Raw genomic sequence first — 12,817 nt, 5'->3', positions numbered from 1 at the left:
TATATAAATATCTCGATAATCCAATTTAGGATCATAAATAATCTATAATAATCATAGCTTCATCATTAACGTCATCGCTCTTAAAATAAGAATCTTTATCTTTGGAATCTTTGGTTAAAGAATACGTTTAACATCAACGTGTTGTAAAAAATTTCGCTTTTTTAGTGAAGTTTTAGTTGAAAATTATTCAACAGGTAAATTCATCACTCCTCGTCGCGTTTGCCTAACGATACAAGAGAAACGATCAACGCGCGTTTTAGTTAGCCACGGATTGACATTTAAACAAAACAACGGTACGAGCAGAATAATTTAATAAACGTCTTATTTCTATCTTTCTCTATCTCTCTCGAATGCCGAGTGAGAAAATAATGCGAGTAGATATATTTAACGTTGAATACTTCACGGTACACGTGTACATTCGAGAGGTTTTCTGTAGAAATTGTCCCGTCGCGTATTCATAAGTAGCCAATGATAGCACGTGCTTTGATTTCTGAACGAGCTGCAAGGTGAATGGACCGTTCAACGTCACAGCCTCAAAGTAGGTCGCCGTGGACGGCTCTGGGTCGCGTATCGCCTTGTCCCTTGTACTGCCACCAGCAACGGCAGTACAGTTCATTGAAAAACCGGGACTCGATCAATATCTCCCCCCGATAAGCACATTAATAGCAATTTGCGACATGGATGAATACCAAATTCTGGGCTCTTTGTGTAATAATTGTTCATCGAATCGGGTCGCTGCTGCCACCGCGCTGCCGGAGCAGCGTGTACCAACACTCGCATCTAAGAGAGAAAAAACGATCGGAAAAAAATAGAAAAACAAAAAAAACGTCGAGCTAAAGAAGGAAAAGGAAAGGGGGAGGGGGGGGGGAAGAAGAGGAGACAAACGCATGAACGGAAAGCGGAAGCAGCCAAGTTGCTCAATGGAAGAGCTCAATCCCTGCGAGCGGATGCGAATGGGTAGGCAGCCCATTGAAGGTTGTACGGGTATTCGCATTGCGTATGCGCAGCTTTGACGTTTCTCTTTATCCAGCAAAAGGATGTGGAATATGTGGATACTCGTAATTCACGTTTATTTCTCTTCGCTATTCCACGCGAAAAAATCTCATCGTGATAACAATTGCTATTGTACAGATATATGGTAATCTTACTATGAGAACTTCCGAGTTTAACTTTTTTTAAATATATGAACACGGGATATCCCAAAAAAGATAAAAGACCTTTTTCATTCTCTCACACAGTAAAATGTCGAAATACAAATAATTAAAAGTGTGTTTCTTGAAAACTAAATTTTAATAGAATAAATAACTTTATTCTCTTCATTTATATCGAGCAAAGTTTATCTTGGATAGAATTTTAATTTTAGACTCATTGTCAGTTACGAAGATAGTATAATGCTATAAATTGAAAAATTGTGATAAACAATTATCAAAGAAACACTTGTTAAAAAATAATGTACAAAATATCATTTAATTTTAGTGACATTGTTGTAATATATTAATTACGATGTAAGTCATTCATTAATGTAGTAAAAAAATTAACGAAGCATAATAATCCGTTAAGTTAAAAATACATTAAATGCGTAAATCGAAACTCGCGTAGGCGATCTCTTTTTCCTTCAATCTCGTGGTTACATGTGTTTCGAGTTTTTCCATGAATCATTCATTATCATTCTATCTCCTTAAATAAAACATGTGTATATCAAAGGTTGTTTTATTTCCTGTAGCTCCAACTACCGGAAATCGAATATGATATAACCATCTGCGATCTTAAATTTCAACACCTCGCGGTATTTTGTTTTAAGAATCTATTTTTCAGTAAAACGAATTAATTAAAAAAATATTTTGAAAAAGCAACGCTCAAAAAAGTAGCGCCTTTCATGTCTTTGTTTGTAGCATTTTGTTTCTCTCTAAATTTTTATAAATATATTTTATAAATACATACATACATACATACATACATATATATATATATATATATATATATATATATATATATATATATATATATCAATTTATCTGTATAATTTGGTACAAATGGACATTTGGTACATTACTGCATAAAATTGTGATTCTTACAAGGAGTAAATCTCTGGGAATATTACAAAGACCGAGCTCTCTGTATTCCACCGGAAACGGATGACGTGTGGCTCGGTCGATTAAAGTAATTAACAAATTTTATTCTTGTGTGCAGTCATTGAATTAGATTATATAAACTTGCACGAATAATTGCTTTACTATTATCACATCGCAAACATATCGATACGATTGTATGTGTGCGTGTGTGTAAATAGTAAAAATATTAAAAGTAGATAATACAAATTAAAAGTAAATTGGTAGACATTTGATAATTTTATTAATAAAATTATTAACAGGTTTAAACGTTTCTCCATTTCTCTCTCTCTTACTAGAAAAGAATCGACTTTTAATACACTTTACATGTATCTATCTTATTTACAGATTTCTGTGTACAGGTGCGCAAAATTAATGTCATTATCACGTTCATGTATCATCTTACGTGATACGTTAGATACACGTGTCCAATTCTAATTATTTTCATTAATTGCAGCCAAACATAATGTAAGAAATTGTGAATGCGTTTCGATTCTCTCTTTCTTTACTTTTTTTTAGCTCGTTTGTGAAATTACATCCTAAATACGTAATTTATTAGTTAATCGTAACGAAATGTAATAAAATGAAAGATTAACAAAATGAGAGGGCGTACAAGTTTGCTGCGTGAGTATCGATTGGGGACGCTGTTCGCCAACGAGACTAGCCTACATTCTATATCCTTTCTTCACCCTCCCGAGTGTTACGAAGGCCGATTTGTTTCCCTCTCTCTACACCCTCTCATCGACCTGCAAGTTCTCATTCAACGCTCCCTCCTCTTTGCTCTTACTTAACCTTGCCATCCTGCTCTGTTGTTCCCTTTTTGTTTGTCTTCTTTTTCGATTTGGCGGAAAGCCAAGATTTGAAGAAAAATAAAGATAAGGAAAATTTAACGAATAGCAAGAGGTAGGAAATATCGTAAATAATAGTGGAGGAAAGATTAAATATCGCTTGGTTCAAGTAGAGGATGATTGATGCACACGTGGTGAAATGGAAACACGAAACTTTGATGATTATTTCAGTAGCGATTACGTGGCACCCTTAGCAAAATATTGCTTCTCGTTGAATGAGAATTCAATGATTAAACGAGTTGAAAGCAATTAAGAATAGGGCATTTGGTATTTGGTCCTTTAAGTTTGCGATAATTGCGATACACGTGAATTTCATTCGATATCGAAAGATCGAAAGATCGAAAGATCGAAAGATCGAAAGATCAAAAGACAAATTTACAGCAGTCGCATTGCAAAAGTTGAAGAGGGGAAAGAATTGAAGAAGAATTGAATCAATTATTCGGGCAATTGGGATTGATTGTTCGAGGTTGTTGCAAAAGTTGAAAAAGTGTAACCGTACTTGTATTACGGTTGGAGGGGTGTATAGCGTATGGTGCACAAGGAGTACAAGGGGCGAGGCCACGTATCGTTACAGAGGGAAGGGTGGCTCGCTCGGTGAATCGTATCCGTGTCACGAATGCGCGCGTCTGCTGCACTCTATCCCCCTCGCGCCACCCTCTATCCCCTTCGCGGTCAGCGCGAAAGAGGTGAATGCAGTTGGCCGTCATTTTGCAATCCGTTCAGACGCCATTCAGATGCGTTCGACGCGAGTCCGATCCGACGCAGTCGCGCAATTTATCTGCGGAGCTACGTATCGTATTTTATCGTCCACCACGATGTGCGCCGCAGGGTGATGCCGTCATTGCCGTCGGCGTCGGCGTCGGTCGCGACAGCAACGTCTTAACGAGACGTGACAGACTACCTCGAAAGGAGGAAAAGGATCTTCTCACTCGCTTCGGCAAGGTATATATCGTCTACGTACGCACGCGAATGCGAGTGTGCTGCGTTGTGCATGTCTACGTGTTTCGAGTTTCGAGTTTCGACGTCTTATCGTCTATCTTCAAAAGCGTTTCACAGGTTTCACTAGACACTTTTGTCTTTTGCGCAATATTATTATGCAGCAGATGACGCACTGCGTGCAGATAGATCTCTAAATCTTATCTCTTAACTCGAATCGGCTTTTTTTCTCGCAAAAGCCACGATTGCGTATTCGATTTGACGATTATTATCTTTTATGATTATTCGTTGAATATTCGTTAACAGATTCGTATACAGATGTCGACTTACCAAAAAAACGTTCACGTCACTTGATCGTTAAAAAAATAATTAAATGTCCACTCGTCCATAAACATTCGAGTTTCCCCATCTTCGACCAATCGTCGTAAACGCAATTTTACGCAAGCACGTATATGTATCTCTGGGTGCGTGCGCTCTACGAAAACTCGTAAGCTATGGAAGGATGAATGGGGATCGAGTCAGTTGGCAGCGTGAGGGGCTGCTCTGACATTCGTTACTTTTTCGTCGCTTGGGGGGAACACGTTAATCTGCGTTGCCGTATACTAGATCTTAACGTTTGTGTTTAGAAAGTATACCTATTTATTTCCGTGTGTCATTTACAAATGCGTCAGCTTGATTGAGCAGCGATTGAGATCGAGTCTCTTTTTCGTTTTGTCCTTTTTTTGTTTAATTAGACGGAGACATTTGAGAGTCATTTTTCATTTCTGACGAGTCGTAAAATACACTCTTCTTTATCTCGAAACGAAGACGAAGCAGTTTATTTATATTTCTCGTGTGAAATCGAGACACGTGAAGCCGAACATTCAGTTCCGGTGTGCTTATTGATTTTTACCTACTACAACAATGATCGCCGATTGCCGTTATCGTACTATAGCCGGTAAGTAAAAACCATCGAATTTCGTTGTTTGTTTGTAAAAAAAAAAAGTGTCAAAACAATATCAAATTGGAAATTTATACAAATGTGTTTTTATTACACAAGTTAAAAAGATGTTAAAGAGAAATATAAAGATAAAATGCAAATAATATGAATTTGTAACGGAACGAATATATGATGTTTAAGCAAGCGTAAACGGCAAGTATGGACATCCGGTTTCGTGAATCATCGTTATATTCTTGAGAAATATACGTACGTAAGACGTTTGAGAAGATATTCGTGGCTATGTTTTATTATCATTGAGATCAAGGGAAAAATTGCGAAAGAATATTTGAACCTTAGTCAATAAATCTTAAATAATGAGAAATAAAAAAATATATTCAAAAAACATGGACAACTTGTGAAAGACAACGATAAAAAGTGTGTGTGTGTGTGTGTGTGTGTGTGTGTATATATATATTGATTGTTCATCTAGTACGAGCATGAATCGATGCAAAGATGCTATTTCATTAGGCGATCTATTATTTATACGGTAATTTCCATTTATACGAGCCAATTTGCCAGATGCTCGAAAATAGTAAGCGATATATCGGATGACCCACTTTGATCTTCCCACGCGATTATCCCTGAAACTAGTTGTCAAAAGGAATATTTCACATGGAAGGTAATATCTTAATTAAAAGTAAGTCTTTCCGAGCAATGGTTTTGGATAAACGAGTAGAGAGATTAAAATGGATTACCCACGATATTGCGGCGAGTTGAGAAAGAAATGTGTTCATTGAAGGCAACTTTGTAGGGGGAGGGGGGAGGGGAGGATAACGATTCGCTTCTCGTTTCTTTTCATTAAGGTAAAATCGATGTAAAGCTAGCTAAGGCTTCGTTTCGCCAAATTCGAGCTATTCGAAGAAGTAAGGAGAGTTGAGCAAGGGTAAACTTCGCTAGGGTAAACGTAAAAACGAATGCGTTCACGAATGCGAGCAGCGACATTACTGTCATTAATCGCACGTGCTCCGCTTTCATTCACGCCAACTCCCACCCACCCGTGAATAACACGATGCAAGCGTTTACATTCACGCGGCGGTTGGCCGGCGCCAATGGGTCGACGAGGGCCGTCGCCGTCGCCGTTCCGATTGGCCGTTGCTTACTCCCAACAGTCTCAACGTACTATACGAGCGAGGGAGAGAACGAGACGATCGCGAAGCACTATGAATAGAACCGTATAGCTCCAGGTCAAGGCATATGAAACGGAGCGTCTCTCTCTCTCTCTCTCTCTCTCTCTCTCTCTCTCTCTCTTTCTCGTCTCTCTGCTAGTTCCGACAAGGAGTTTGCCTGGTTTCGTTTCGATTCTACCGCAATATGGCCGTATCGTCGTACACACGACCCTCATTCTCGGAGCATCGTGCCCGTAAATCACACGTCAATCGTACGCTGCTCGCAATATTGTCGAATGTGCTGTTGACGAAAGGTATCGATCAAACATCAGTGTGAATAGTAATTTTTCTCATTCGCTAGTTCGCTCGCTCGCTCGCTTATTCGCTTGCAAACATTGCATATCCGCTCGCTATTATTACATCAACGAGAAAACAGGATGTGATTTATTCACGATGCTCCGACTTCGGGATAGTGTATGACGCGAATAGTCGTGCGTGCGTGCGTGTCATCCGTATGTTCGCGTACTGCAATTAATGGCTGACAAATGACTAATGGACGATTTTACATCTGTTCGCGTTTCTATCCCATTTTCCGTTGCGTCTGTCTCTCTGCATTCATTTAACAATTCTCTCTTTATTAAAATGTTTATCAGAATTAAAGAGTTATACTTTTACTTATTGTTCACAATGCAGAATAACTCGTTTCTTTCATCGCTGCTAAGATTACACGTGAAATTTTTGTCATTTTGTCAAAATAACACACGAGAAAATGTTATATAGAGTATTTACCATGTTTCACAATATCGTAAAGCTTCTAGTTATATCACCGTGTGTGCAATTTTATTATTATTTTTATTATAGATGGTACAAGTGTTTCCTTGATTCATCATCATGCAAATGATGTTAATTATTATGATGCAACAATCAACAATAGCGATAATATAAGTCCTCTGGAAAAATTTTATCTAATCACTGAACAAAAGTGGCATAAGGATACACTAGTGCCAATCTCCTTATTGCCCTCTGCGAAGGGAATGCCTACGAGATCCCATCACAGGTAATGCTTACGTGCGTGTAAAAATTCACAGTACCAGTTGTAATATGTGTATATCCCGGTAATGTGTTTCACGAAATATCTATTAATATCTTAATAGATTTATTCTCTTTATCTCAAAGTATTTTTAATACAGAATCCGGCAGTCCGTGACAGGACTGGATGATGCTGGAATGGATCTCCAAGTGGCCCAACTCAATAGTCAGACGGACAAGGAAGTACATTCCAGGACAACTCTATCATGGCTAGATTGGCATTTGCCTTACTTTGTAGCGCTTTGTGCAATCGCTGGCACTATTCTTTTTACATTCCTAGTAAGCATCATATTTCTTTACTTAACGATATAGAAAATATAGAAAACTCGTACTCTTTCTTTTTTAAAAACAAGTGACTATTTGAAAAGCTTGATAGATTTGTAAAATTTATCTAACATTGAATCATTCGTATACTAGGAGAGTATAATAATAATTTCAAATCTTTCAACAGATCTTGTTATGGCTGCGAAAACAAATGTCGCGTGAAAAAGATAACGAAAATGGCGATCGGCACGGTCTGGTCGAGGAAGGTGCCATTTGTCAGCCAGACAAGTCAACTAAAGATGCTAAAGAACCCATGGAAGCTAAATGGGTTCACGAAGCATTCGCGAAGCAATCTGCACCCAAGTATCCGGTACGACCAATTCCTCAAACCTCTTTACCCGAGGTAAGACAACTTTCATCTATAATTTGCATACGCACACCCACATACAATTATTAAATCATTATATTGGAAATAACCTTGGTATTCGACGTTCAAGTCTTTGGCAACGCCCGAACGTAAACCGGAAGCGATACGTATAAAAGCAAAGGGATTGTTGGAAAGACGCGGTTCGAGTACAAGTTTAACCATAGAATTGGCACCAGCTCCCGAAAGTCCGCCACATATGGTTACTCCTACCCGAGAATGTACAACGGAAGAGTTTTTGCTAAGTGCGGGAAACGTATTGTCGAGAGCACAATTAAAAAAAGTTGTTGAAAGTACGGCAACGTTACACAAAGAATTTTGGGAGGTGCCACTGAATCTACCGGAAAAGGTGGACGTTTGTGGCTCGGGAGTGAAGAATCGATACAGCTCCGTTTTGCCCAATCTACAAACAAGAGTAATTCTGCCAGATTCTTCCGACGATCCGCTCGCCGGTTACATAAACGCCAACTACATCCGAGTATGTGAATACTAATTCTCTGTTATTGTAAAAATATACATGTACAGTGTAAACATCGTTTCTCATTGTCAGCCAAATTGGGCAAAATAATGGAAAGAGCTACAGTAGAAAACAAATTTACAGGGATACGACGGCGAAAATGCTAGATACATCGCGACACAGGGACCATTAGCCAACACGATAGCAGATTTCTGGAAGATGATCTGGACAGAAAAAGTTCCTGCAATCGTCATGATAACTAGGCTGTACGAAGCGTCCAAACCAAAGTGCGAAGCGTATTTTCCCTTTGACGTAAATAATCGCATGCAAGCTGGACCTTTCACAATTATCGTTAACTATACCGATACGAGAAACGGATATACCGTCAGAACTATGGAGATTCGACACGAAGGAGAAAGAAGACATTTGCAGCACTATTGGTAATTATTGCGCTATTCATTTTCAAATCATTTTAACCATTTTAACGTTTATCGTCACATTTCAATTAACTACGCTGTGTGGCCAAGGTCAGGAAAGAGAATCTTGCTGCTTAATAATAATCTCCTAGGTAAATTTATATACATTTACAAGTTCCCTTAAACTGGCAGTTTTTGCAAACTTTAAAACGCAGCTGATAAGTGCGATAAAACCAAAAATGTAATCAATTTAATAATTTTCGACAAGCCTCATTCCTGTGAAACTCCACTCTATTATATTTACTAACAATAGGTATATTACAAAATGTTTGTGTATTAAATTGTAAATCAATTGTATATCAACAGGTATGATTCATGGCCGGACCATGCTGTACCTCAAACTGCAGATGCGCTCGTTAGTATGGCCGCAGAGGTAAACGCTTTACCAAAACCAGTGGTCGTCCACTGCAGCGCGGGTATAGGACGAACTGGCTGTTTTATAGCGATAGGAATAGGGATGAATCAACTTATGAGAGAGGAAAATGTCGATGTACTGGGTATTTTGTGCCAGATGAGGTAAGACGTGTCTTACGCCTAATTTCACGCCAATACGTGTAGAAATACAAATACTTTTAATATTTTAGATACGACAGGGGAGGGATGGTACAAACGGCTGAACAATATGAATTTATTCATAGAGCACTTAATCTTTTCGAGCAGACGTTAGACAGCAAGCCGTCGACTTCGAGCGTTTGAATGGATCGATGTATCGCTATATCGAAATAGGAATTTCTTTCGCTTTTTCTTTTATGATGAAACGGGGCTTTATTATTGCCTAAGAGAATGTCACTTCGCGCAGGGCTACATATGCTTACCGAAAAAAATATAAATTTTTAACGAATCTCAATGTAGTCTGTGAACCGACGCTCTCATATTTATCTCAATATTCGAACGAGTTGAAACTCGTTTAACAAGCTGCCATTTTCTACTGCCATGACAAATCGTTGACAATTGATATCAATCACAGAGCTCAAAGAGTAAAAAAAAAAGAAAGGGTTCACCGTCGGAGTGCATTTTCTAAGCAGGTGCTTTTTAAAACTGAGGTATCATAAATAGCTTAATGAAAAGAGTATTTATGTTTATATATAATAACGCGCGACGTAAATCGTGCGGCACGTACGCTTAAAGATCAAGGTTATATTATTTTATATAAGTTACAAATTAGAAATAATCTATAAATACGGCGATAATATATTCGCGATTCGTATCATAAAATTTATATCTAAAGAGATCGCTAAACTTTGGATTTAATTATCCACAAATTCCTCGTGTATTAGGAAATAGTCAATAAGTTCCAATAAAATTTCAAATATACAGAAATGTATAGAAACGGTTTCGCGACTGTAATAATGTAACTGATACACTAATACGATGTATATACATATGTATCGTATTGTCATCTTTGCTATTGTCACGCATCACGTTGGAGTAGAAACATGACAAAATTTACTAAACTGTTCCAGCGTGTAAGAGCTAAAGTTAATCGTAATTACTTTAATGTATATAATGTTAAATGTGAGCTAAATGTGAAATTATATGTGCGTGTGTGTACGTGTGTACATATGTACATGTATATACATATACACACGCACAAGGTGAGGCAATAACTATTTATCTTCAAAGATATTCAAGGTGTTATTGCCTCACCCTGTACATGTATACATACAAACGCACCGGCACACACACACACACACACACACACACACACACACACACACACACACACACACACACACACAACACAGGTGAATAATTGTTAAAACAATTACTAATTTATGGGACCCAAAACTAGACATTGTCTTGTATTTTTAGTTCCTATGATTTTAAAATACCCTTAACAATTTTTGTTTTTATTTAGCTGACTAAGACTGAACACGAATAGTACAATATGATTTAAAAAGAAAAGAGACAATGGTTTGATAAAAAAAAATCTGAATAAGAGTCAATTTGATAGAGAAATACGAGCCGCGTGTAACGTTATTGTTAAAGCGAATATATCGGTATAAATCCAAGCAAAAGTCCAATATTCTCAATTGAATCATATTCTCAGGAAATATACAAGTATATTCGCTCACTCTGACAAGTTTACTCGTTTATTTATCAAATTGAGACTGTTTTGATATAACAATTATTTATATTGTAATTTAACTTAATAATAACAGATCTTTACAAGTTATAGAAATAAATTCATATTTATTCTAAAAGAGTATATAACGAAGAAATAATTTATAATGTAATTTTCGCGTTGTGTTTTATATAAAAATAAATCTGTTTTATTCATTTGAATAATAAAAAGTGTATGAAAAAAGAATTTGAATATTATACAATATCAGTCAATAGTTACGTAAAATTCGAAAATGTAAATTTAACTTTGGAAATGTGTAAATGTTAATGTTTCAAATGATGATAATTTAAATGAAAATTAATATCCAATTGATTAAAATCTAATACATTTTTCGATTTTAATACACGAGTGGATTAATACATGAGAGATTCAAATCAATTTGAATTTGAATTATTATCGCAAATTTGCATGACAATAAACGATCATTACAAAGTTATCGTTTTGTTAATTGATTAAATACAAAGGATCTTTTTTGGCTGCTAATACTTTTTAGACTATTTATAATAAACAGTAGAGTAATAATCGATATACATACTAAAGTTCTCGATAGAATCAGCCCGAATAGTATCGAAATTCATGGCGTATACCTGTATTACGTGTATTTTGAGGTGTTAGTGATTAACTCGTTTTGCATGGTCGAGGAGTTTGACCATCTCGACTTAGTCTAGATAAAGGAAAATTTAACAGTTAAAAGTTAAATGATACGAGATGTATTTGACTTTTGCGCGCATACAAAGACGTAGAGAGCAGTTTCGTACGTGTGCTAGTAAATGAAATTAATGAATTTATCGATATACGCATAATTATCGCTTATCGCTTATTATTCGTTCGTGTTGATTTCATACCTCGAAAAACGTATGTACATTTATGTAAACGCGCGTATAGAGTATACATGTGTGTGCATACTATGTGTACATAGATTGTACAGAGAGAGAGAGAGAGAGAGAGAGAGAGAGAGAGAGAGAGAGAGGTGTGTATATTTAAGAGAATATGTATTTGTTTAAGACAGACAAAGTATATTATTTATGAACACGCAAAGAGTCGCAAAAATGACTTGGTATAAATGTATTAATAGGCAATGGATAATAAACGATAACAATAATACTGTAACAATGATAAATGACAAAAGTAATAACAATAATTTAGAAACCCCTTGGTGTTCAATTGTACTTATATGTAATAAATGTTTATAGTGTCCACGCATAGATATGTTACTTGATGTATTAAATTTCTGCATCACGGCACCTTTTCATAATTTTCCTAGTTTACTGGTGCAATTAAATTTATGATGCATTAAAAATAAATACTACTGTAGTAAAATCAAGCATAAATCTTGAAATAATTAAACAATAGAAATTTGCAACTAGTTAATCGTATCGTCTTGTTAAACATAGGAACGATGCGTTTGATGCATACATTGCCATTGTGGCACATTTTATTTTGGAAAAAAAGGTTGTTTCGAAAAGACCTGTCCGAAAATAATTTGAGAATGTAATAAAGGTCATTCTAGTATAGATAAACGTAGCCGTAAGGTGCAAATATATGTCTATTTCTACCAATGCAAATTAGTTTTTCTATCTCAGTTCAACTTTCTTTTTATCTTTTTCTAGGTTTTAAGAATAAGAAAAAAACGTTGATAAAAATAAACAAGTAACTGCGCCTTACTTTACTTAACCAATTACTGTTTTACGCTATTTTGTAGCATGGTCTTAAAGTGCGTTATCACTTGGAAATAATTATATGGTTTAATGGTTTCGTATTACCGTACATCGCACTCACCGATACGAAGTTGTCGACAGAGGCTCCAGACCCATCGATATCGCTGAGAATCGCCGTCGTCGATCGGCACTTGTTCCATCGTCGGCGTTTCGTCTTCCCGCAGGTGTAGCCATTTTACTCGATGAAAAGCGTTACACTTTCGCACTCGCGTGAAATACGTACGTCGCGCGCGCGCGTCCCTTCGTTCGCTCCCCTTGGCCGAAATTTCAACGACAATTGGCGCGTC

The 12,817-nt window shown here is 36.7% G+C and overlaps 1 protein-coding gene across 5 annotated transcripts; it reads left to right on the top strand.

Annotated features, from left to right (window-relative positions):
- Positions 1 to 3,603: 3,603 nt before the first annotated feature.
- Positions 3,604 to 12,017, top strand: LOC105199726 (tyrosine-protein phosphatase non-receptor type 7). Of its 5 annotated transcripts, none has more exons than XM_026139541.2 (8): positions 3,605 to 3,898; positions 6,839 to 7,034; positions 7,168 to 7,345; positions 7,518 to 7,733; positions 7,828 to 8,232; positions 8,356 to 8,651; positions 8,994 to 9,203; positions 9,272 to 12,017. In XM_026139541.2, the coding sequence occupies exons 2-8, from the start codon at positions 7,012 to 7,014 to the stop codon at positions 9,381 to 9,383; spliced, it is 1,440 nt and encodes a 479-aa protein (XP_025995326.1). In that variant the 5' UTR covers positions 3,605 to 3,898; positions 6,839 to 7,011; the 3' UTR covers positions 9,384 to 12,017. The 5 variants fall into 5 exon arrangements, with proteins under 5 accessions (XP_025995327.1, XP_025995326.1, XP_039313690.1 ...); XM_039457756.1 differs by lacking the exon at positions 3,605 to 3,898 and adding an exon at positions 3,933 to 4,829; XM_011166936.3 differs by lacking the exon at positions 3,605 to 3,898 and adding an exon at positions 4,973 to 6,291.
- The last annotated feature ends 800 nt before the right edge of the window (positions 12,018 to 12,817 follow it).

Source organism: Solenopsis invicta, chromosome 15, assembly GCF_016802725.1.
Source record: "Solenopsis invicta isolate M01_SB chromosome 15, UNIL_Sinv_3.0, whole genome shotgun sequence".
NCBI lineage: Eukaryota > Metazoa > Arthropoda > Insecta > Hymenoptera > Formicidae > Solenopsis > Solenopsis invicta.
This window is presented reverse-complemented; position numbering and strand designations above follow the sequence as displayed.